At 44.9% G+C, this 25,869-nt stretch overlaps 2 protein-coding genes across 2 annotated transcripts in view; both read right to left on the bottom strand.

Moving 5' to 3' along the window:
- Nucleotides 1-7,058, bottom strand: part of CUNH8orf48 (chromosome unknown C8orf48 homolog) — a 42,281-nt gene extending 35,223 nt beyond the window's left edge. Inside the window, exon 1 of the mRNA XM_018083242.1 lies at nt 7,035-7,058. Within this exon, the coding sequence (XP_017938731.1) occupies nt 7,035-7,058 (24 nt within the window). The remainder of the gene's footprint in view (nt 1-7,034) is intronic.
- Nucleotides 7,059-7,634: 576 nt separating this feature from the next.
- Nucleotides 7,635-9,181, bottom strand: LOC103763059 (protein shisa-1). Its single transcript, XM_018083241.1, has 3 exons — nt 8,920-9,181; nt 7,934-8,161; nt 7,635-7,687 (listed from the first exon to the last, which is right to left on the bottom strand). Exons 1-3 carry the CDS (start codon nt 9,179-9,181, stop codon nt 7,635-7,637), a joined length of 543 nt encoding a protein of 180 aa, XP_017938730.1.
- Between the last annotated feature and the right edge of the window lie 16,688 nt (nt 9,182-25,869).

Here is a 25,869-nt window from a genome sequence, read left to right as displayed (position 1 = left end):
TGATCCTCCTGTTACCTGTGCCTCCAGCATTTTGCAAGTGAGAGATTTATAATCCATCTTTAATTTTAATGTAGTTATATATTATAACTATAGTTGTAAATTGTCTTCAGTTTTACCATTACATTGTGTCTGAGCACAGATGAATCATTTCACCCTCCATCATAGCTGAGCCTCTTCCGGGTTTGGACTAAGGGGACATTAAAATGTCAATATCTGTATGAAATTATTGCTCCTGGCAGAGATCCTGTTTCCAAACATCCCTCCAGAACTACTGTATCTCTTCCCTGGACTGCAGGTCTGTTCAGAATTCACTAATCAGCCTTCAAAATACTTTTGTTATTAATATCATTAGTATTTTATATAATATATTCAATATTCTTAATTATTAATATTAAAATACTATAATTATAAATTTAATAAATTATTAAATACTAAAATTACAATAATAATGATAACTAATTGATTGTTGATTATTAATAGTATAAAAAGTCCTGGTCTGGTCACAGCCAAGTTCTTTGGCAGAACTGTTGCTCTCTGACCTCGCTGATAGGAAATATTAGTGGGGCCCCACCAGATTTCCCCCCAGATTCCCAGTGGGTTATGCAGTGCTGGGTGCTGGGGACTGCTTATGGAAGTCCACGTGACGTAGACTGAAAATGTCTGGGGAAAATGTCAGAATTTTGGCAGAAATAGCTCCAAGCCCTTCAGCAGACTCCCCAGGGAGTTCTCCTGTGTATTGATAAATACAGAAGCACTATCCTGATGGATCTAATCATTAAAGCAGTGCCAAGGATGTTTGTTGTCCATCCCCCACCTTGCTGAGGTGCTGCTCTGAGTGACACAGCTGAAGATATTTTGTATTGCAGCTGTTTAGTTGCCAGGGCTTAATTTTGTTACTTTATTTTGATTTGACTTGGCTTTGTTAAGAACAAGACAAATGAATTGTCTGTGCCTGAAGGTGCTGTCTCAGAACCAGGCTGCAGTTCTGTGTTCACTTCAGCAGTGCAGGAATCACTGCAAAATACACCGACCTACAGCATCCCAAACACTCCCAGAATATTTAATTCATGTGTTGGAGATAAACTGTGAGACAAACCTTGACTGAATATTATGATTAATTTGGGGGAATACATATGTTTGTGCTGGCAACCCCAGCTGCTCTCTTCTGGAGGGAATCAAAAACATCCATCTGTTTATTGTCAGAGTTTCTAGGCTGTGTTTGGATTCTCTTTGTAAGACCAGTGACTCAGAGATGAAGATCTGCAGACCCCTGGAGTTCCAGGAGTTGTCTATTCTGTCATTTCAAAGCTAATTTGGATACCTTGAACAGCAAATCTTTATTTGGATGATAGAGATAGAAGTGTAAGAAGAGAATGTTACCTGTAAAAGCAAATACTTGCTGTGTGTGACAGGGGAGATGCCGCACAGTCTGTTCCTCCCCTTCCCTTGGCAGCTACCTCCAGAGGGCCTTGTGTGTTCCTGAATATACATGGATACATTTTTTTCATGTAATAATTCCCTATTTCCCCTTTTCCTCTGTAAGCTACAGTGTGCAAATGGTACAAGTTCATTAAATTTGTGAACTTTATCAATAGAATGTTCATTAAAAAAGTAAAGCACCTGGATCACTGAGCCATAGTGTGTTAAAAGGCTTCATTTGGGAAAAGTGGTATGGTGTCTTTAAAAACAGACTATTGAAAGGGCCTGAACATTGATGATCCTGTCAGAGATCCTGCGAAACCTATTCCCAAAAATCTCCCCAGAACTACCATCCTGTCCCCTGGATTGTGGATCTGTCCAACACCAGCCTAAGTGAGGGCCTGGGTCCAGAACCAGCTTTCTCAGGCTCTGACAGACTAAACACTACTCAACTATAAAGATGGGCTGAATTCTGAATTTCAGCACCCAAAGTGCCTGCCAAATTCGTGGTCCAAACTCATGGTCACCTGATTGTTCCCAATTTTGCCTGGCCAATTAAAAACAGACCAGCAAAACATACCGTCTTTTAATTTATTCACACGTGAATCTTGCACTGAGATGTGTTACCCATTCATTTGTGAACGCAGTGGGCTTTCAACAAGAAGGGACTCAAACACTCAGCAGTGAAACAGGAGATAATCGCAAACACTCTGAGCCAGGGTTTGATGCCTTAGTGAGGTTTTTTCCTCCCATTTTTAGGCATCAGTTTGATCCTGCCATAATCCAGTGCCAGGGAAGAAGCCTCAGCCTCTGACCTGACAGACCCCTTTGGGATTCCATCCTTCCATCCCTGTTTCTGATAAACAGGAGATTACAGTCCCATAATACCAGAACCACATGGAAACCTCACATCAGTACAATAGTGACTGTGAAGGCCTTAAGAGGAAAAAAGAAATTATTCCAGCAAAATCCATGAATCCATGGAGGTCTGTGGGTGAGTAGGCTGCTACAGCAGCTCCATACCATACTCCCTAGGGAAGGAAAAACATTCCCAGTTTCTTTCTGCATCTGCACCCAGGACTGCCAGGCTGCTCTCCTTTATATCTGCTGGAGCAAGGCCTGCTCTCAGCAACAGGGATGAGGCTTGGAATGAGCACTGGGATACTCTGCCAGCCAGGAGAGAAGCAAAGTGGCAGCCCTTGGGGCAAGTCAAACCTTCTCCTAGTGCTCAAGGGAGCTTTTTTCGTTTAAAACCCACACAAAATGGGTGCTGGCAAGAGGGCTTGGTTACAGACACATGTGGCATCCTTTAACAGGGAAGGGGAGCACGTCAGGAATTGTTATTTTCCAAGAAGAGGTTACACCTTCTCACCTCCTCTGCGTCCTGCAGCAGCCCACGTTCACTCTCGTGACCTCACATTGTAACTGCCTTCACTTTCCTCTGGAAGCACCTAACGAAATAGTATAACTTCCATACAGGGAATGCTCCTCCTTGCTTTGAGATCCCACAGAAATCTGTAGGTTGACTGGGCTTTTGCATTCTGATAATTTCTGATCCATTTGCCCAAATACCTATGACTGAAGAATAGCAAATCTGGAGCTCTGCCTGAAGGCTCGAGGGGTTTCTTGTTTAGTTCAGAGTTGAATTGACTGGATTGCAACAAATCATGTCAGGTCTTTGGGAAACTCTTGGCATAAACAGAAAAAAATCAGACTGTTTGTAACAACTCTGGTTTTACATTTCAAACCTGCAGCTACGCTGAATGAAAGCAAACGTGTCACTTAATGCCAGGCAAATATCCATCATTATTCTTAGCCAAAGAAATGCATGAATACTGTGGATTCATCCAAGTTATGGAGCCAGGGTTGTTGGAATCTCCTCTCAGTTCTGCCAATACACTCTGTGGCCTTGGAAGAGGTAAAGAGTGAAAGAGATGAAAAACCTTGACTGACTTTGCTGTCCCTTAGTTTGTTCAGAAAGGGAGGTTGCTTTTTATTCAGTACATAAAACATCATCATTCACAGTAACAGAACTAAAAGCTCTTTAAATTGCTTTGGGTTAATTTTCTACGAGCAGAGAGGGGATTAATCAGTAGTGGATATCGATCCAGTGGGAAAAAAATAAAAGGAATAAACCGGGAATATTGTGGAGACAGCTATATACAACAGAAACCTGCCATACTTTACACTAGTTTGGCTAAATCTGCCCCCCCAAAAAATCTGAACAAAGATACATTTTGGTTTCTCTCAGATCAATCAGGAACAGATTGAAGTGACAAAAATTAACCCTCCTGTTGAAAACACCGCAGTGCTGTGAGCAGACAGGACTGGGAGAAGCCACACGGACATCTTTCTTCGAGCCTTGTAATGTGTTTTTTTGCGGGCAAAAGCTTCTTCACCTCTTCAATTCTTAACTCTCCTTTCTTCCTAAATCCAGAAGGAACACACTGAGAACAATTCCCATCACCTGTGTCATTACTGAGGCTTAAGAAGCAAAGAGGGTAAATCATTTCTTAATTAGAAGTGGAGGGGGTTGGGATGGGGCATCATTAGGCAAACAAAGCCCATCCCGAGCACAATGGGTGCTAAGCAGGCTCTTAGTCTCTCCTAAGTGCTTCTGCTTTAGCTTGAACCAGGAAAAGCAGTTTAGGGGAGAGAAAAAAGGGATTTAGCCTGAACGTATCCCATCTAGCTAAAGATGTGCTAAACTCAGTAGCAAGGCCCCCGCAAATTAGTAAAGGGGCAGAATTTACGTAAAAACTGCTTTTTCCTCAGGCCCCACACGAGTTGATCCGGGTTTAATGCTAATTGAGACAGAGGTAATCCCAGTTTACAGAGGGGCTTGGTGGAAGATGTTAAAACAAATGCTTCTTAGAAAAACGTCTGTGCAGCCCATGGAGTGCAACAAATCGATTCGTTCTTGTTTTCTCTGGCAGTTTTGAAAAGAAATGTTGAACCTTTGAAATACTTGACCTAGCTTTGTTGCCTCGCACATTAGTTTGAGCTGTACAGAAAATACTGTGGCAGGGATCCAGAAGATCCTGTTGTTCCCGGTACTTTGCCAGTGAGCAGCTGCTCTGCTAAACCCCTTTAAAAAAAAAACCCTTTTCTGAGGGTTTTTTGGTCTCAGTTTTCCAGTTGGGGTATAGATGAGGAGAGGAAGTGCTGACTCCAAACATTCTGCTAATCCTTACCAGAGAGTAATTAAGGCGGCGCTCACGGAACCATTTAGCTTTCCCATTCCTTACTTCTGATTAACTCTTTTCCTTTTCCTTCCTTAGGGTTGATCCTCTTGACCCTTTTCTGGTTTGTGGTATTAGCAAGGCTCTGTCTGGTTTCTTATTTAATTTAAACCCTTATCCTGCAGCTGCCTCCTGGAAAGTTTTCCATCTCTGTTGGAGCTCACAGGAGCTCTGTGACACCACAGACCTGGGCTTAAGTGGCTGTCAGGTCACATATTCCTTTACCTTCTAGATCAGAAAATCTACAGTAGTGAAATAGAAAATGAAATAAAATTGAGCTATTTAGCGATGTAAGTGTGACTTTGCAAAATGTAAAACTGCTTAAAAGTTTCTGCCCAAACTGTGGGCAATTGAGATAAAATAGCTTAGAGAATAGGGAAGGCTTTTTAGCACATAGAGAGGGGTGGGGAACCTGAAACTGCTTGAAATGATAAAACTTTATGTAACTACTCTATAATGGTAAGATAGGAGGTAAAACTAAATGTCTATTTAGATAAGGCAGACTGCAAAAAGAGTGTGTGTAAAGATAATTTTAAACTTGCTACTTTCAAACTGTATGAAAGGCTATCGTATTTCTTGGTTCGGAGGAGTGCACTGGGGAGAACACCTGCCCCTTTGCATTCCCCGGCCGTAATAAAAGTGCTTTTCAGATTGGCAGAGGTTTCTTTGAATCAGTAGATAATAATCATATTTATTAAAGGATAGAGTTGCTGATAAACCCACCTGTTCTCCATTTCTACTGCCTGAGTCTACCAAGCATAAAATATACCTTCCTAAAATGATGGGAGTTGTATTTCCCAGAATAAAGAGCCTCAGGAAAGATTTTGTCCATTTATCTCTGAACTGACACGAGTTTTTCTCACGATGTACTATCAAAATTGGCCATTTAATGAGATAAATTCTCCACTCAGCTACAGATTTTCCTAAGCCAGCTGCAAACAAATTTCTTTATAGAAAGGGTATAATTTTTGAAGTGCTTTCAGCAATACAAGGTTAAAACTTGAAAACCCAGCATTCCAGGTGCTGTCCTGTGTGTTGGCACTTCTCCATAAATCCCAGTGTCTTCCACTGATTGTGCCAAGGACAATGCTTGGAGGTTCATATTTTTGGAAACCTTGACTTATTATTTTTCAGGACTAAAACAAGTGAACAATGTGAGTCAGTATTTTGGAGAAGCTCTTATTTTTAGGGTGTTCCATTTTCAGGCTTATATTTTCATTCCAAGTTTAAGAGGAACTGGCCAAGCAAACTGAAAATCACAGCCGTGGGTCAGGTGAATTGTGAAATTCCTGATTCACCCCCAGGAAAGAGTCAGGGAGTATATCCCCTTGCCCCTATAAACCAGGGCACTCAGTATGAGCATTCCTGGAGGACATTCTGCTCACCACAATTCACATGGAACATTCTGAAGTCAAATATCCATGGCCCCTGTCCATTGGGTTCCATCTTTGGGAAGGACAATACAATAAAAATCAATCAAAACCAGTGGGTTTGGACTCATTTTTTATATACTACAAATGCTACTTGGTAAGTACTAATTCAGTTTAGAGCATGGAGTACATGGCAGGTGTGGTGGTGAAAGAGGAACACATTATACACTGCACAGTCTGCAAGAATCCAGAGAAATGCTTGTGATTTTTAGATCTTTGTTTGTTTGTTTGTTTTAGCACCAGTCTAATGATACACCTACCCAAAGGGTTTAAAAACCCAATTAATAAAAGGAACAATTGTGTTTTCTCCTACTACACTATTATAAGTGTCAAGACAGTTTCTGTGCTGGTATTTCATATTTAGCATTGGATTGCATGACAGAAAAGAGAGGAAATAAAAATGGAATTTACAAGTTTTGCAGGAGTAATAGAGAGAGCAGGCAAAAAAAGTGCATGAAATGTAATGTATACATTTCTTCATAACTACATAGTCTCTGTTAATCTTGATAGACACAACTTGACCAACCTGTTACTTTCCCATAACTCAGTAAAATACACTTAAATCAGTGCAAGGCCATGCATTTGTTTATACAAAGTCTATTAACTTACAAGAGATGCCTCCAAACCCCTTTATGGTTTAAAACCATATTACTACTAACCAGTTGGCTGCTTAATAGACAGCACTAAGAGGGGAAAGGCTCCGGACAGATTTTTAAGCCTCGGCCCCTGCTCCTGCTGGTAACACCCGTGGAGTCCTTTCAACCTCCCTTCCCAATCTAATCCCTCGGGATCCAGGGCTTGGAGGAGGTGTTAAAACACTCCAGCAGCGAGGAGGATATTTTAACAACTTCTTCCTCTCAGTCTCCTGCTGGGAAGGGGATGGCTCAGCCATCCTGCATCCCAACAAGAAGCCAAAGCAGGCTGGAATTTAATTTGTTCTTACCTTCCCCTTTAATTCTTCAGCCATTGGAAGTGTCCAATTATGTAAAGAAGGAAAAAAAACCACCGCTAAGCCACTGGAAGAGAGGAATCAACACATACACTGTTTTATTATCTTCATGTAGCATCTGTACAAAATGTAAATATCACTGAAATTTGGGCTAAAAGTTGCTCCTTTAGCAGCACAGCTTGCCTGAGGGTCCAGCAGGGGCAGCCCAGCCACGGGCAGTGTTTTACCATCAATTGACTGGTCCAAGCATGCAGGTTAAGCACAGTCCTCCTGTGCTGTGCAGGCTCTTGGGTGTCCACAATTAATAATTCCACTAAGGCACCTCCCTGTCCGCAGCTGCAGGAATTGAAACCAAGTCCTCTGACATGTCCCCCAGAGCATGAAAGGATCAGGGGAGGGTGGGACTCAGTTTTGGAGCTCCAGTTGTTCCCTGAGCAGGTGTGCAGGGCTCAGAATCTTCCCTTTTTCAGCAGCATTAAAATAATACAAGTGAAAAATGCCAAGAAGCTAAAATAAGTTCTGAAATGGTGCCCTCAGAGCTGTAAAAAGCCAAAATTGATGCACTTCCTAGTAGCACCAAATATTTCCAAGTCCTCAATTCAGTCCCAAAGTAGTCATGATGACCGTGAGGCAGATGCAGGTGGGTGCTGTGAGTGGCAGTCAGACATGAACTGCTGAGAACACCCCTGGCTTACCCTGTGCCACTCCAAGAGCTGCCTCAGCACCATGTCCATGAATTGTTCTTTTAAGGAACGGTGCTGGAGTGTGATCCCTTGGGATCCCGTGGAGAGCACGGGAAGGGTGTGAGAGCTGTGCACTGGCGCATGGAGGGGAGAAGAACCGAGGGTTTTGAGCCAGCCCGAGGACAGGGAGGGGTGGAGGCAGAGCCGTGCAGATGCTGCTTGGAGGGGCGCTGCCCAGGGAGCCCCTGAGGGCAGAGCTGGGGAGGCCAGAAGGAACGTCAGGCTCTAGTAGCCAAGTCTGGCCGGGTGCAAGCCCACTTTGCTGCCCCTCAGCTCGGGATTTGAAGCATTTGCAGCAGCAAATTCCAACGCAGGCGCCACCAACAATAAATGCCACGAAGACGGAGCCGACGAGGAGGAAAGGCAGGTACACGGGCACTGAAATCGCAAAGAGGCATTAGGAACAATCATCCACGGGCATTCCAGGGTATACTCTGCTCTCAATCCTTGCACCAGGGGTAGCCCAGAGTGGTTTCACTCTCGACTCTTTTGCTGCAGCAGGATCAGACACTGGGAATTGTTACAGCAGGTCACTTGAGAAAGCTCGAAATGCAGAGGGTCAGTCCTATAGCCCCGGCCGTTAATCCGTGCAAGAGCTCTTCCAGAACTCAGGTGACACAGCTGCTGGTCACTCGTGTGTGATAAAGTAGAAATTAGCCGAGTTTTACAGTTAGTACTTAAACTGGGGTTGCATTGCCTGCACAGTTTGGGTTTGAGGGATACAAGCCCGAACTGAAGTTAAATATGTTACTTAGAGCACATGCATTAATAGAATCATCCAGAATCACGGAATCAACTAGGTTGGAAAAGAACTCTGAGATCATCGAGTCCAACCCATAATAGATCAGCAACACGTTCCACGGGGATATGAACACCAGAGGTGTTCGCAGGGTACTCTGTTAGTAGTTTAGAGGGTTTTCTAGGAGCAGGACTGACAGAAAAGCCTTCTGAGTGAACCCCCCAGTTATTCCCTGTTCCCAGCGAAGGGTGCCAGCGCTCCAACCCTTTCTGCCGCGGAGGTGACAGCTTGGAGCTGCGGGGACAAAGAAAAGAAGGGGCCCGGCCGATGCCACCAAGGGAAGGTGGCACAGAAGGAAGCACAGCCGACATTCCCTCTGCACGCTAGCAAAGCTCACCTGGCACAGGGGTCCTGGGGCTGGGCAGGGGCTCCCCGGGGCATCTGCCCTGGTCCAGGCGGCTCTCGGGGGCCGAGCAGCAGTAGCGGAGGCTGCAGGAGCCGCAGCATAGCGTGGCCAGGGGGCCGTCCGAGCGCTCGGGGCACTGGAAGCCGCGGTGCCAGCGCTGGGCACCCCCCGACCAGCCGTGGCAATACTCCCCCGCCCGGCCCAGGGCGCAGCCCAGCGCCAGCAGCAGGGCACAGAGCACACCCCGAGCCATACTGGGCACTGGCAACAAGCTGCCCCTTCTTCCCCCTCCTTTTGGGCACTGCCTGAGCTCCCGCTCCAGGAGGTTTTATCTCCCCCCGGGACCTGCCCCTAATCCCCTCTTTGCAGCGACAATGGAGGACCCACTAATTGAAAACCATTTGCGGCTCCTCCACCTCCACCTTCCTCATTTCCCTCCCTCATTCCCGCAGGGAGCAGGTTCCTGCTGGGAATGGCACAGTGGTTGGGCACTGTCAGCAGCAGAGAACCGGGATACGGAAAGTCCAGGGTTATCCTGGTACCAAAACGTGGAAAGCTCAGGGGTATCCTGGTACAAAAACTTCATGGAAAGCCCAGGGTTATCCTGGTACCAAAACTTCATTCCTTCAGGATCTCATCAGTAGCCGAAGTGTCAGAGGAGGGAGACTGGGGACAACACACGGTCACAAGTGAGAAATAACATTTCTGGAGTAGAAAGAAAATCCAGGGATAACCAGCTTCCAGCAGGCTCTGAGGTGTAGCTGGTTCAAACCGGTATCAAGATAATTTTTACCTGTTTAACATGGATAATGAATTACATGGATATAAAGCAGATTTTAATCCAAAAATGTAGGAAAAAAATAGTCTTCGAAGCTTTAAGCTGGTCTAGTTTCTGTCTTTGGAGTTGGAAATTCCAAAGGCTCTTTTGCACTTTTGCTTTCCCTACACAGAGTGCAATCCATGAGTGTCAAGGAACAAAATGTTTTGAGCTCTCCAGAAGTTTCATCTACATGGGAAAATCCTACAGCGTTACAAAGACCCTGCAGCAGCCCGGGAGTGGCAGTGACTTTTTCAGCTTTGAACTGAAAATAAAACCAGACCATTTGGGGTCTTTCTTAGTCCTCTCCCAACTGTGTGTTAATAGGATCCACGTCTGGAGGCTTGAAGATTCCAAAACATATTTAATGTGCACAAAAGCTGGTCCCATACAATTTTTAGGAGTGATGTCAGTGGTTGTAGAGGGAAGCTGTCCAGTGATCCGAATTTTAGAAACATTTGTGCAGAATTGTCTCCCTTCTGCTGATTTTTGGTTTAATATTTGAGAACAGTTTGCACATTTATGCTTTATTAACGAGTTTGGAGGTTCAGTTGAGTCATAAATCAACATGCCAACAACATTAGTCTCATCACCTTTGCCAGTCGCTCACCTCTCATGCCTCATTTTTATTTGGCTTTTTGGCAAACATGGGTAAAGAGATCCCTGGATTCAGAATTGTTAAGTGAAATCTCTGTTTGGAACCAGAGACCTTTCCAAATTGGCACGCGCATTTGCCCTGCTGCATTTCAGCCCTGCAAGTGTAAGGTTGGCTGAGTGCGTGGGACCTAATCCTATAAATCCATGGGAATGATCCAGAAAATCCCGAGCAGCCTTCCCAGACAGCCAGGGGTGAGTGATATGCCATCAAATCACTGAAGTGACACTTCAAGTCCAAAGCTGAATTTGCCTTAAGGTAAATTCTAGTTTACTCACAGGCTCAACCTCAGCACTATTAAGCCCAGACTAAATATTAACTTGAATTCTTTGTTGTTATGAGGAAAAGCAGCCTTAGCTGGGCTTTACCAAATGCTCAGCACTGTGCAGAGTTCAGCAGGAGCAAATGTGCCTCAGGAAAGAGAAGGGATGCAATTATTTCCTCCCATCTTTCTGGTTAAAAGAGTATGAAAACCCTGCTAAATCAGGGATTCAAATGCAAAGAGATTCCTGGAGGTGTTCCTTGCGTTAACAATTAACACTTTCCTGGCTGCCCTTACCGATTTCCTCTCTCTGCACACACGTCTTTAACAACGTGGATTATTTTGGGACTCCACCACCTCACTTTGCAGGGATAAACTCTTGGAAACCAACCGGAGAGTTCCTGTTCAGGGTCAGAATGTGTGGCTGTGTTTTTATGTGAGGAGGGGGTTTTTTTGTGTGTGTGTGTGGTTTTGGGGGGTATTTTTTTCCCTAATTCAAAATCTTTCATCTGCATTTTGCCGTGGGCTGTTGTGTGCTGTGATGTTCCCTTAACCACTGCAAAACCAGACATAGAATCATGTATGAAATTGTATACGCTTATATTTAATTGTGTATAAAATCAATATACAACAACATACTTACGTAACTTGTGACCCACTTGGAATTTTGACAGGATCAAAAGGGACACGTGGATATTTTGGGATGCTGGTTGTGAACAACGAGGTTAAATCATGAATCATTTTCTCCTCTCATTCCTTCTGTTCATCTTAGTCTTCCAGCTGCCGGGGGTGAAATTGTGCAAGCTCGTTCTTTGCCAGCTTCGGGGAGGTTTTAAACCAAAGCAGTCCAGGCTTTTTTTGCATGACAGGACAGTGGTGATGGTTTCCCATTATTAACAACAATGGTTTCCCATTATTAACAACAACAAACAACCCTATTACCTTTTCCCGCAGCCAACACAGCTGGAGCTCCGAATTTACGAGTTACCATGGAAATAGCCCTCAGAGAGAAGTCTTTATTTTCAGTGTGAGGGTTGTTTCTCTTATTTAGGGAAATGCACATTCCCCCTCGTCGATTTTATGTAGGGAGCTGATTAAAAATTCCTGTTATTCTAAAAGCACAAACTGGAAACTTCCCGGTTTGTAGCTGCGGTACCAGATCCCAGAATCAGGATTTTACAATGGAATTGTAGGATTGAGGGAGGCTTGAAGGTGAAGAGAGAGTCAGACCTGTCTGAGCAGGGAAACAAGAAACAAGGGGGGGGGGGCTTGGCCTCCTCAGCAAAGAGAACAGGACAGAGATGGCTCATTCCATGGATTTAACACCATTAGTCCTTTTGGGAGAATTATTTTGTGGCTGAGCCGGCAATATCCAACAGACTTCAGTATAATGCAGGTCTTGAATGTTCCCTGAGTGAGACTTTGACTTCGCTCCTGGTGATTTGTCCTCTGCCCCCAACTCCACCTCTGTTTTTCTCCTGCCTCAAGACCCAACCTCATTTCTGCACTTTTCCACCCCAGGTATTTTGAGGAGGAAATTCCATGTTCCTGTGTTCCCTGCTGGGCTCGCCCCTCTGGAATGAGCCCTTCTTGCTGTCAAAAAAGGCTGCCCAGCCCAATGACCCCCCCTCCCCTAAGGACCCCACGTGGGAAAGGGGAAGGCAGAGCTCATTGAGATGGTGATTTCCAGAGGGTGCTTTGGGAGCGGCTGTTCTGCCTGAGTGCTCCTGGTTGTTCAGATATTGTTCAGATGTGATAAGTCTGATTTTCAGGAGAGGAGTCCTCGTGGCTTCTGTGTGAGGATCAGGTGAGCTCAGTCCATGTAAAGCTCAGGTGAGCTCTACCTGTGTAAGGATCAGGATGAGCTCTATGTAAAGCTCAGGTGAGCTCCATCCCTGTAAAGCTCAGGCAAGCTCAGTCCATATAAAGCTCAGGCCCAGGTGGTGCCAAACAAAGCTGCAACTGCAGGTGGAAACCAAGAGTCCAATGCAGTAAGAGCTGAACCAAACCTTCGTTCCACCTCGAATCACAAAGTGTTCGGACTTCAAACCAGTCTGGAGATTTTTGTTAGTTCGTTTGTGAGTTTTTCTTTCTTTTTTGAGATGCAGCTGCTTTAGAGTTTAAAGGATTAGAAGCCTGGATTGCTGGAATCTCACAGGAAAACCTGCTTTGAAAATCTCCAGCTCTGAACTGGATGAGTCTCTGACCCTTGGGCTCTTACTATTATTTTTTGTTTAATTTTTATGCAACAGGCAAGTGTAAAACACTGCTACCAGAGACTTGGCATTTACACCTGAACTGCAGTCACTGAGAAGGACCAGGACAGCTCAAATCCTGCTTCATCAGCCTAACTCCAGACGTTTGCAGCATCTGGGCTCACCAGAGCATGGTCAGGGTGTCTCTTAGGCTGGGGAATAGCCAGTTAATTTTTATTTCTCTGTGTGTGTGTGTTTATTACCTGTCGGACAAGAAAAGTGTGCAAGGTGCTGCATCAAATAATACAGAAAATAATATAGAAATAATTCCTGCCCTGCCAATAGACTCCATGGAGATGTACAATGGAACAGTAGGACTGGATCAGCCCTGAGGTCAACTTGTTGTGAGCTACAGCTCCTTGGAGGAGGATCTGTGAGCAGTTACAAAGACCTTCTCTCAATCAGAGCAACAGAAGGCGCAAAAAACCCCAGTTTCACTGAAGTTTGAACAAGCTGGAGGCTTTTCTATGCTCTGGCAGGGAACTGGAATGAACATTTTCAGAGCAACTGAGAGGTGGCAGAAAAGGTGAAGAGCAGCCATGAAGATTTTGGAAACTGGTTGAGGAAAAGGCTGTGGAGGTGCTGAAAATAAAGAAAAGAAACTTCTGCTTGATAGGAGAGAGAATAAGGAGTCAGGAGAGAAGGCTCAGAGAGAGGGGAGAACAGACAGAATTGGGTTATATTTATCAAGGTGGTAACCATAACAATATGTTGAAAGTCTGGCAGTGCTTCCCCTAAGAACACTTGAAAAACTGAAAATGAAGACAAGAAAATTATCCGGTAATTTCATGCAGGAACATATCCTTCACAGTTCTCTTAAGCAAAGAAGATGGGATAAGCTTGGCCAAATCCCTTGCCTTTTTTAAACTTCCAGAGGAGCAAAGCGAAGCAGCAAAGGGAGGGTCAGGACCCAAGTTTCAGATCTCGGTGAGTCCCAGGGAAAGGCAGATGGACACACGGAAAACATGCAAACCAGCAAAGAGAAATTCTTCCAAAAGCGCTCTGTCACCAAAGGGTTTTCAGCTGCCAGTGTGGTACCTGAGCTGGAACAAAGGAAGCAGTGATTTGGGTGTCCAGGGCAAGACTCTGGTATTTCTCGGTACAAGTCCTCTCAGAGATTTCTGATGGCTCTTGTTTCTTGGATGAAGTTATTCTGATGTCTCTTGTGGTTGTCTATCCTGACACTTCCCTGCAGACACTGCCCCTTGATAACCATTGATGTGACAGAAATGATGAGCGTGCCTGACACGAAGAATGGGCGAATTCCAATCCTGGGAACATCTGGAGAGGGTCTTGCAAGGGGCAAAGGGGTTTTCTTTTCTATGACAGTGCTGGCTGTGCCAAATGGAAAGTTGGGAGTCGCCCAGTGTGGGCCCTCAGTCCCGTCCCTGGCAGGGCTTGTGCCCCTCACACCTGCCCTGGGCTCTGGCTTTATCCTCTGTGCCCTATGCCTTGGGCATCTGCTCCCAATCCCTCATTTTAATCCATTGGTTTGGGATTGCACTGCAGAGGTTCATCCCACTGCAGCACAGGGATGTCTCAGGTTGTAAACCATGAAACTGGGCCTTGCAGAGCAAGGGAAGACCCTGGAGAGTGCAGACTCCCTCCCTCCAGATTTTTATCCTGATTTCCCACTAAACAACATGTGAGCAAACCCTGGGAAGCTGAATGTTGTTTGTTGCTCCAGTTTCCCATCACAGCTCCACCTCAAAGGCTGGGATAAACAGGACGCAGCCCCTGTGATACAACAGGGATCACATCTTCTCCTGGTGCCACGCTCTTCATTTCCCTCAGTCACCATCTGGGATGGATTTGGACCCAGATGTCCCCTAAAATGTTCTGACAACACTTATGTGAACACAAAGCAATGAGGGAAGGGAAGATTTGGAAAGAGAAGGTTTGGGAAAGGAAGGGGAGGGGAAGGGAAGGAAACTGGGGAGGGAAGGGAAGGGAGCTGGGGAGGGAGCTGGGAAGTGCACTGAACCACAGGCATGGACAGTAAAACTGCCCCCTTGGCATTTAGGCAAGGGGAAATATTTGAGGAAGATAAACAGTTCACCAACTTGTGCCCTCCTAGGACTCAAATCTTTTGAGAACTTTAGAAAAGTTCAGGTCACTTTGTATTTTTACTGTATTTTTATTTCTGCTCCATGGCCATTAAAACAAGAGCCTCCCTGATTGATTTTGAGTAGAAAGTGGTCACATTTCATTATATTCCTATGACCAGGCAACAACAGAAAATGTTGAAAAAGCAAGGTGTCCTTCTTGCCCCCTTCATTACCAAGGGGTTCAGAGCATTTGAAGAGGCTCTGGTATTTCCGGATACTTGATCAAAGCCAAACCTCAACCTCTGAACCTCTTTCAGCTTGACCATTATTTCTCATAAGTGTTTTAATTTTCATCTAATGCCAAGAAAAGTCTTCTATTCTTCCCAGCTGGCCTCAGAGATACGGGATTAAATCCCCAGACATTAAGACATGGAACAGCTCTGTCATGTGTTACTTTAGTCTCCTGCTCAAAGTCTTTCTTCTCTTCCCACTGATCTCTGATACAATGCAAAATAATCAGTCTGCAAAAAAAAAGGGGGGCAATTTAAAGCGGGGCTTTGAAGTTTAGCCACTGTTGCCCTTCATTTTCCAGCCATCTGAGAGGTGTCTGTCCTGAAGGGTTAATTCACATCTCCAGTGGTTGATGTATTCCAGCAGGGAATACTCTTAGGCTGCGCTAGGAATTGGAAACTGCACTTTCACTGAGATCTGCCTCTGATTTTGCCCTCTCTGAGAAGGCTTTTCCGTACTCTGCCAACTATCTCCTCCCTCCAAATGCCAGTATTATTATGTTGTACACAGAGCAATGACTCCCAGCTTGATCTTTGCTGTGCCTACATCAGAGGTACTGCAAGAAATGCATTTCCCTCCCAGACATCCGTGTATTCCAGGGGCAAGAGATGGTATCCAGCTCTGCAAATCTTACCATCTTAGACATCTAAAATAGCATCTCAGTCACAGTTACAGAAGCACATCTAACTCAGTCAAGGGTCAGGAAAATACAGGAACATGCAACCTAAAATACCCACCTGAATTTGTGCATACAGACATTTCAGGGATAATGCCTGAGCTGCACAAGAAACTGTCTTTAGGCAGGATTACATAACTCTACGTGAGATTAAGAACCTAACCCCAAATGGCAATTTATTCTATTATCTAAAACAAGTGAAATATTTGTTCTCATGCCTGCTTTTTTTGTCATTTTTCAGTCTAGTTTGGTTTCCAGCATCTTCCCTTTCCCAAGACACAGCCCAACACGTCATCCAGGTGACAGGAGAGGTGCCAGCAGGACTTGGAAAGAGCAGCAACAACGTGGCACAGGCCTGAAAAGAAACTCCTCCCAAAGAACCCAACTCGGACTTTCCCTGAGCAATCAAATCCTGCCTGTGTTCTCTGACACCAGAGGGTGCCAGTGACTGGGAAACCACAGCCTTGGCAGCCCCTGCGGGATTCCAGAGATCTCTGGCTCCCAGTGACAGTGGGATACACACGGAGGATAAAACTGGCTTTTACTTTTAGCTCCCTCCTTGGAAGGAGAGATATTGCCCATCAGCAAAGTTCAGCAGAGCTGGACACAAAGCCCCAGCACTAGCCCAGAGAGATACTAGGGAAACAGCCCCATTTTCTATGTGTTCCCATGGTGCGAGATGGTGGGAAGGGATCCACTTTTCAGAAGGCACAGCTTGCCTGTAGAGCATCTCTCTGTGTTCTTAACCAACATCCACACCAAGAGGCTTGTAAGGCCTTTTTCAGGATCATGGAGTCATGGAATCATTTAAGTTGGAAAAGCCCTCTCAGACCATGGGGTCCAACCATTCTCCCAGCACTGTCAAGGCCAACTAACTCATGTCCCCAAGCAAAGGGAAAATTGAAAGGGCCAGTTTCTCACCTAAAATAAAACTTTTCAACGTGATTAATCAGCTGAACATTTGGTCTAAAATCTTTTAGTTGACAGAGAAGATAAAAATAACTCATTCTTTTCCATTCACTGTTTTTCACCTGTCCCAGCTATGGAAATTTACCCCCTTTTTCTCCTGTCAGCCATCTGGAAAGACCAAAGCCAGGCAACAACACCAAGCTGGAGCTTGTTCTGTCCTGCATGATATCAACATATGTATGACATACGAATTTCCCTGGCATAACCAGCAGTGCAATTCCCAGATCAAGCCCTGGATCATATCCCCACTGAAAGAGTAGCAAGGTTGCACATTTGAAATAAAGGGCACTGTTTGGTCTGGAAACCTTCTTTAATTATCAATTAATGTAATCAGATGAGTGTGCAGAAAGAGTCCACCTGTCCTGGGGTATGGACTTACTGGCTCTAATGAAGCTGAAACTCTGGGATGAGGTTTTATTTCTCTGTTTATTTCACAGAGTCCCTTCTGACAGCAAAGCTCCCCTTTGGTACTGCAACAAATTCCTGAGCTCTGCTGGAATGCCAGGCAGAAATAACCTGTTCCACAGACGGTTTGGAGGGACAGGAGCTGAGAGAAATGGCAGAGACAAGCAGGATTGTAGGACTGAAGAGCCAGCCTTGATGTGCTTGAGTGAGGCATATGTTATATAGGAATTAGACTTTATTCTCAGCTGGGTGACATTTTCCCAGCTGCAGAAGTGTCACTGATGAGGAGGATTCGGTGCTTGGCAAACTCCCCAGAAGAAGATATCACCAGGAAAGGCTGGTGACAAGTTAGGTCAGGACTGCAGTGCCCTGTGGAGCCCTGAAACTGAACTAAGGGCTGGTGCAAGTCAGGGGTGGGTTTGCAGAACTGCGTGTGGGTACCTTGTTTCCCTGCCCCTGACACAGAGAGTTCAGAACATACCCCGAAAACCCTGAGGGCATTTCTGCCACACACACCTTGTGAACAAAACCTGTGCTCTGCAGCTTCTCCTTCAATTCAGGCACTTAAACTGAGCTTACAGAATCACAGACTGACGGAGTCATTTAGGGTGGAAAATCCCTCTAAAGCCATTGAGTCCAACCATTCCCCCAGCGCTGCCAAGGCCACCACTAACCCATGTCCCCAAGTGCCACATCCACATGGCTGTTAAATCCCTCCAGGGATGGGGACTCCACCTCTGCCCTGGGCAGCTGTGCCAGGGCTGGACAGCCCTTCCCAGGAAGGAATTTTCCCAATATCCAACCTAAACCTCTCCTGGCACAACTTGAGGCTGTTTACTCTTGTCCTGCACTTGTTACTTGGGAGAAGGGACTGACCCCACCTCACGACCTTTGGCAGCCTGAAATAGCTCCATCAGCCTCTGGAATTGTGGCTCCCCAGGAGCTGATCCTTGTGCATATCCCTCCTTGGGTACAGCAGAGGAGAGATGGTTCAAGAAAAGAAAATCATAACAAACCCCAAGTCATTTCAAACTGAAGAACAGCCCTTCCCATGGATGCTCCCCGTGCTCTCTCAGTGATTCCCAGTGTGATGGATGGGGTTTGATACACACAGTGACTGAGAGAAATCCCTGCCTGTCAGAACAACCACAGCCAACACCACAGCTCTGTTTACTGCCTTCCAAACTGCAATCTACTCTTGGTTAATTGGTAAGCCCAGTATTGCTCAGGCTGATGGTCTCTGGTGAAGCACAGCTGAAGGCATTAGAGGAGGGGTGGCAGGTCAGCCTTGCACTGCTGGTGCATATTAAATTGTCACTGCCACACACTGCTGTATTGCTGTGCTGCTTTTCTTCCTGTCTGCCTTTAAATTGCTCTGCTTTGAGCCTTGCAGCCCAAAGCAATTAATAAAATCCACAAACTTGCATGTTAGAAAATAAAGATATAACAGAAGAGTATGAAATAATTCACACTAAAAGAAATATTAGAGTTACTGAAGGGGATACTAGCTTTAGGATTCTCAGGTCCAACAGCTGATCTTGTGTCAGCCCTCTTTTCTCTTGCATCTCTCAGACTTTCTAATGTAGGTACTTATTATACTTACCTTAATTGAACCTTAATTCCTTCCCTTGAGCAGGAGGTTGGACTAGGTGGCCTCCAGAGGCATCTGCCAACCTGTTTTTGATCTTTTTTTCCCCTGTGATTCTATTTTACAGCAGCATGATTGACACAGAGACTGGATGCCTCATCCACTTAGTAAATGAACATGAAACACTGAGTATAGAAGGTCAGATGCTGCCACAAAAGAAAAGCTGAAGGTCTTGAAAATGTGATCAAGATGGAAATAACAGGATGGTCTGTCTGAGCCTGAGAAAGCCTGGGAGTTGAAAACTTGGAGTTTCCACCTCTGGAGATGACCCAGACAGGAAAATTGCCATCAGTCAGAACCTGTGGCACCAGCTTTGTGCCACAGCTTTGTGGCATTAATTAAGATTCCTCCAGGCCCATTGTGATTGTTTCGGCGCTCCCAGTGGTACCTTTACCTGTGAAAGCTGCATCTGTGGCTGCTGACACACTGTGGGATCCCTCAGGGGATCAGGGGATCCAGGTGTCCTAAAACACAGGTGAGAAGGACACCATGAGGGTCCGTGTGTGGATGTGAGAAGATGGAGACACAGCTCTGCTAGTACCTGAACTATGGCAGAGTGGAGACACAAACATGACCATCAAGTTAAATGGGGTAAACAAAGGTAACTGTGGTTACATTGGTTACTAGATGTGCTGGTTTAAGAGTTAACCAGCAGGGGAAATGAACTCAACTCAAAGGAGAGATTATAAGTCAGAATAACAATTTATTAAAATAATACAGTAAGTACAATTATACAAACAATTGGTTTTAACCCACAAAACCCAAATGTATAACCCAGCACCCTGGGGCATGAACAAAGTGGTGTTCCTTGGCCCCCCCTTGAGTCCAAAGTAAAGGGAGAGGGGAAAAACCTGCTGGTGGGAGAGCTGCTGCAGTCTGGTCAAAAGTGGTGATTGCAGTCCAGTTGAGGGTGGTGGTCTCAGTCTGGTTGAGAGCGGTGAGCTGCAGCCTTCCTCTCGATCCCACGAGTGGTGGTAAGGTTCTGAAACTCCAGGTTTATATATTCTCCAGTTCAGGCAGGAATGGTCAGTTGTTCCCTCAGAGCGAGGAATTCCATAAAAGGATGCTCAGTTCGTTCCCTCAGAGTGGGGGAATTCCATAAAAGGGTATGAGGACAGGAACACACCTCCCCCACCTTGCAGGCTCCCCCCCCCTACAACAGTTCCTGGGAAAATGGCATGGAGGGCCATAGAATACACAGTTTTGGGCTACACCCATCCAGTGATGAATCGGTCCCAGCTGTTCTAACTAGGACATTAGACTCATTTATTTCCTTAAGAGGTTGTAAATAACTGACAAAGCTGCCTGGAAAAAAACCCAAAATTTGAGATGCTAATGTATTTATTTTATTATGCAGTGTCATGGTTTGAGATAGCCCCAAAATCCAATCCCCTAGCTCCATTCCCCCTCCCACATCTCAACCCAATGTGAGATTTTTTTTCCAGACAAAACACACCAGACTACAAATGGGGGAAAGGGAATATATTACAATGACTGTACAAATAAATATTATAACACATTATACACACGATCACAACTATCTCTACCATGACATGCAGCCACTGCAGAAACCTTTCTGTGAATTAAAAACAGCCTAAGAAGGGAGAAAGGACTTCAACATTTCCCAGAGCAATGGTCTCAACAGAAGAAATGGCAATAGAAGTCTATATTACATTGACAATCTTTGTTTTCTAACACTCATGGACTCTCAATGAAAGGAGTGACATCTGAAATATATAATTTATTTTCTTAAGATTATACTGGGCCAGCACTTATGTCGGCAAATGAAAAACTTTAGGCTTCCATTTCGAAAACAATAAGATTGAACAAGATCTCAGCTGGGCAAATATAACCATTACACAGATTTATTTATTTATTCATTCCTGGGCTGGAATGTCTCCGTCAGATTGCACTGCTGGAGAAATGGTGGGGAGGAAGATCACTGGGAATCTCCTTTGCAATCATGGACATGAACATCCTGGACGGACTGAAACTTTTGTTCAGTGAAGTATTTTGTTTAATGTTACAAAACACAGAGTGATTGGTGATTATAATTCATTACAAATGTTCCCAGAGCATTCCTCACCTGGCTGAGTGTCTGACTGGGATGAGAAACAGCAAATTATCCCTGCAAGGGCATTTCTTGGGACCAGGGAATTTCAAAACAGCTTCCAAGGCCATAGAGCGGTAGATTCTGTCTGGCATCCCAGATGTGCCAAGGGCTGAAGTATTTATGAGGGAGATAATGAAGTCTTTGGGAATAAAGAGTAGATGGGAGACGCACAGCTGCGGTGCAAACTGAGCAGTTCTGCTTTGTATAGGCTTGTGGAGGGGAGCTGATGAAAAAAGAAGGAACATCAGTGTCACACGTTGGTTTGAACATCCAGGTAAGAGGATTTAAGGTTTAGGATTTTTTTTTCTTCACTCTGTACAGTTTTGTTTCCAGAATGATCATGTTTTATGATGTGTTTTCTGATCATACTCCTTTCCCCCGAGGCTCCTGAGCCCCGTTCACCAAAGGCACAGTTCAGGGGGTGAACTGTGACATGCCAGGAATGACTTATCCATGAGCTGGCCAGGGGAGGCTCTTTGCTTTCCAAATGTTAAGTGAAACAAATGTTCCAGATGAGCTTTGTTACACAGGCCCTGAAATCTGAACAGAATAAAAACCCGCTTTTCATCTCTTTGGAAAGAAACCTTATTGGATTCTTCCTCAACTTTGTGTTGTTATTCAGTTAAAATCTTCTTCATCCCTGCAATGAAAGGTCTTTTTTTTTTTTTTTTCCGCTTTGCTGCATCTTTTAGTTTTTCATTTAACCTTGTAAAGAATTGACTAAGCTGAGGTGGTCCAGGAGAATGAAATATGAGCTCTAGACACAAGTTTGCTCTGCTGATGAGCAACTGAATTGCTGTGGCCTTTCAGTAACTACCTTGGGTTCAGCAGGAAAGAGAAAAAAGAAAGAGGAAAGATTTCTACTGCAAACAAACTGGGAAGAAATTGCTTTGTAGTGTTGGTTCCTTCAGGGCTAATGAGGTTCTGAGCCAGCCTTAGTTTGTTGATATAAAATACATGATACCCTCTGCACCTAGAAGGTAGATGGCCTCATTAGCATGACAAAGTGTTAATTGCCCAGTTTATTGTAAGTGTAAAGAAGAAGAATTCTGCCTTTAAGTGTAAAGACTAAGTTTTCTATTAAGTATCTTATTAAGATAACAACAAAACTCCTCTTAGGACTCTCTTTTGGGACTCTTTCTCCACATTTCTGTTTGCCCAGGCAGGTCTCTTACACCTTCATCCCACTGTTAACGGAGTGTGAGGACACACCTGACTCTTCCAAAGCTTTTTCCCTTGGAAGTGACCAACATTCCTGCCTGTTTAAACACAATTGGCTCAGTCAATGGAAATAGTGGGATGTCTGTGCCCAAGTTCCCTACCTAGAACTACCTGGGGGTTTGTTGTGTTTCCCTTCTGAGGTTTCCTATCAAAGACAAATGGGGGGGAAAGTGAGAAATGGCAGTTGTTAGTCAGTGTTTATTGGCTCACAGTGTGAGTATAAACCAGCCCTTCTGGACTGGAAGGATTTATCCAGGGGGAACAAGGCTCTGCCTGGGGGTGGGTGATGCCACAGTCTTTCCAAAGTGAGGTCTCACCGAGAGTTGAGGGTGATGGTGCCAGGTCAGCAGTGGGTGAGTGAATGTGGCAGGGCTGACCTACACCTGATAAACACTCTGTTCCACAATTCCCAGTGTCACTGCCAGCGGAAGCCAGCTGGGTTCTCCCCTTCCATTGGTTTTTGTCCAAGGGCATGAAAGAGGCCTGTGCTTCTTCACACTGCGGACTTTTTGTCACCACTTCTTGGTAGCTGAGAGTGCAAAGAGCTGCTGGACAAAGTGCCCTCTGTCAAGTTTGCTTTTAGAGGTTCCTTGGAGTACTTTATCAGACAAGCACATATTCTCTCTCCAGTTCACCGTAGAAATATTCCTGCTTCATCTGCCCACGTTCCTGCTGTAACAGATGTTCCAGTGGGTGCTGGGCAGGGCTTTGGCATTGCACAGCATCAGCTCAGCAGGAAGAACTGAATGGGATCCACCATTCCCCATGGCATTTCCATTGCTCTCCAGCTAAAACAACCTTGTGACACCTCAGTTAAAGAGGTGGCTTTGAAAAGACTGTTCCCTGCAGCAGCCCCACATGAAGATCCTGTGGGTGCAGGGTGCTTGGGAATAAAACCAGCCAATCTATCCACATGGGGCTGGGATATTGGAACAAGACCACATGAACCAGTGTGGTGGTAACTGGGATGGATGGATGGATGGATGGATGGTTGGATGAACACGGATGGGTCTTCCGGTGCTGGATGACTGTACAGAGCTGGTTCTGGTGTTTGCACATTCTCAGGCAGATCTGGGTAAAAAACAGCAGGGAATGGAGAGAGTAGTAGAGCCATTGGAATGCGAAGGCCTGGGGAAAACACTATTGGTAAGATTGTTATTTCCCTCTCTGCCCCTTCACTCTTCTCCAATATTTTTTTCCAGCTTATTTCGTAAAGCCATTTTGACCCTGTCAGCAGTGGACAGAGATGAGATGGAAGTTCTGGGATGATGATATTCCTTGGAAATGAAACCTAACAAAGCACACTGCAACTCAGAACCACTGCACGCTGGAACAGGCAAATGTGGCTTGTGGGCAACTGCCTTTGGGAAGTCAGGGAGCCCCTCTGGAAGCAGGTAGGAGTGGGCTGTCCTTAGAATAAACATCCACATTTAGTCTGCCTTCCTTTGAAATTTGCTACTGTCCCTATAGATAAACCCACCAAGGATTTCACCAGACTATATTGGATTTGAGTGTGGAAGTACCAAGTCATCCTGCTGCCATTTGCTGTCACTCAGAGTTTAAGATCTCCCCACACTGCTGGTGACAAACAACCTGCAGTTTTCCCTCTGTGTTCCCTGGGCTGCTCCCCCTCACAGTGGGATGACTCAGCCCAGCCATGTTGTCAAGATGAGCACAATTTCACAATGAAATAATCGGTCACTTTTTTAAAAAAGGGCAAATTTACTCAGCCACTCGTAAGAAAAAAGCAAAGTGCAGCCTAAAATTCCTTTTATTTACAGTGGGAAATGAAGCATGAATAAGATGATTAGAACTGTAATTAAACAATAGAGTCAAACCCACAGATTAGCACAACATAGAGAAGGAGGCTTTAGGAGAGACAGCATAGAGGGATCCTAAAGGATTTTTTTCCCCTGCAAGCCCTAGGGACATCCCTCATTAATTTGCTGCCTAACAAGAAGCTCTCTCCAGAAGCCCCTCTGTTTACCTATGAATGAAAGCTGGGCCTCAGGAAAAGGTCGAGCTGATTTTCCCACTAAAATACTGTGCACACACAGTGCAGGCAGAGATCCTGAAGTCTGAACTTCAGTACAAATGGGAAAAAACAACTTTCTGAGTATGTCAGGGGAAAAGCCCAGAGGAGATTCTCTCTGCAGCCAAGGAAAGCTGGAGTCTGGCTCCAGTCCTGAATTATATCCCTCTCTGTCACTTGCCAAACACCATCTCAGCTCTCCAGATGCTGTGACATCCAAATACCGTTCTGCATTTCAGTACCATCCCTGCTCTCCTTCCTGTATTATACAGTTCTTGGCATTTTTCAATAGCTTCCCTAACCCCACATCCGAATTCCCTCAGATAGGTTTCAATAGCTTGCTGAGAGGCAAGGATTGAGGCCTGTCTCAAAAAAGGAACAACTCCATTGCATCAGAGAAAAGCAGTTAGGAATAAATTTGCCACTGCTAACAAGGCTTGACTGGGTCAGAGCTTTGTGTGCTGCAACAAAGAGTTTAAGACCCTGGAACATGTTCGGATTGCAGAGAAAATTCTATTCAGGCTCTGGAATGCACTGGATCACTGGTGGATTGCAGATCACGTCTTACACCAGAGGAATATCGGATCCTTACAGAGCACCTGCCCTGCTCTGGAGCTAATTCCACATGATCTCTTATCTTTTTGAGGTGTTAGAGTCAGGCAGAAGACAATGCCAGGGGGAAGACAATCATTCCCAGCTCTCAGTCATCAACTCATTCATCCATGCAGAGCTTTAATCCAACTGGGAGCCCAAGGTGCAATGACAGCTGGTAAAAAAAAGTTCCAGGAAACAACTTTCCCACTTGCCAGCAGGGTGAGGGAGAACAGCTCTGTGTCCTTAGGGACAGGCTCTGGGAGGTTTGAAGGCTTTGTTCTCCCCCAGCAGTGACAGACACACACTGCAAAACCTGATCTACAGAGGTTTGTTGGAGACTGTAAACACATTTGCTTTCGCCTTGCTCAGCCTTCCCTCACAGTCTCATTCCATGAATGTTCATGCCAGGGACTTCTCAGCAACTCATCTCTTTGTGAAAGTCAGATTTACGTCTGTTTTCTCAAGTTTAGGCAGCAAGTAAAATTTATATGAGCATGGCTTGTGATGTTCAGGGAGACTGTTTTAATTCTAGGGGTACAAACCAGGCCACTTAATTATAAGATTTTTAAAAACAAGAAGTGCAGCTTGAATTGCAAGGCAATAAACACAAAGAATCTTGTAGAATAATTCTGAACATGAGAATCATCACAACCTGCTCCTGGCTATTCACTGGAAAAGAGAAGAAACTTCCCTGTCTGAGCTCTTTGTTCATGCATTCGGTTCACTTCCAAGAGCAACAATGAAACTGTGTGTTCTTCAGTTCCCTTCTTAAACTCTGCTGGAAGTGGACACAAGTGTCAGGTGATTTCACCAGACTTGTTATGATGACATTTTATTTTCTTTCCACTAAAAACATCCAGCCACAGCAACTGCAAAGGAAAAAAAAACACTCTCCCAAACCTTTCCTTCCTTCACAGTGATTTTCCATTTCTGTGAGTGATGCTTTAAATAATAA

The sequence above is a fragment of the Manacus vitellinus genome, unplaced genomic scaffold, assembly GCF_001715985.3.
Source record: "Manacus vitellinus isolate BGI_N305 unplaced genomic scaffold, ASM171598v3 scaffold_62_pilon, whole genome shotgun sequence".
NCBI lineage: Eukaryota > Metazoa > Chordata > Aves > Passeriformes > Pipridae > Manacus > Manacus vitellinus.
Note: the sequence above shows the minus strand (reverse complement) of the source record. Positions and strands in the feature narration are given on the sequence as shown.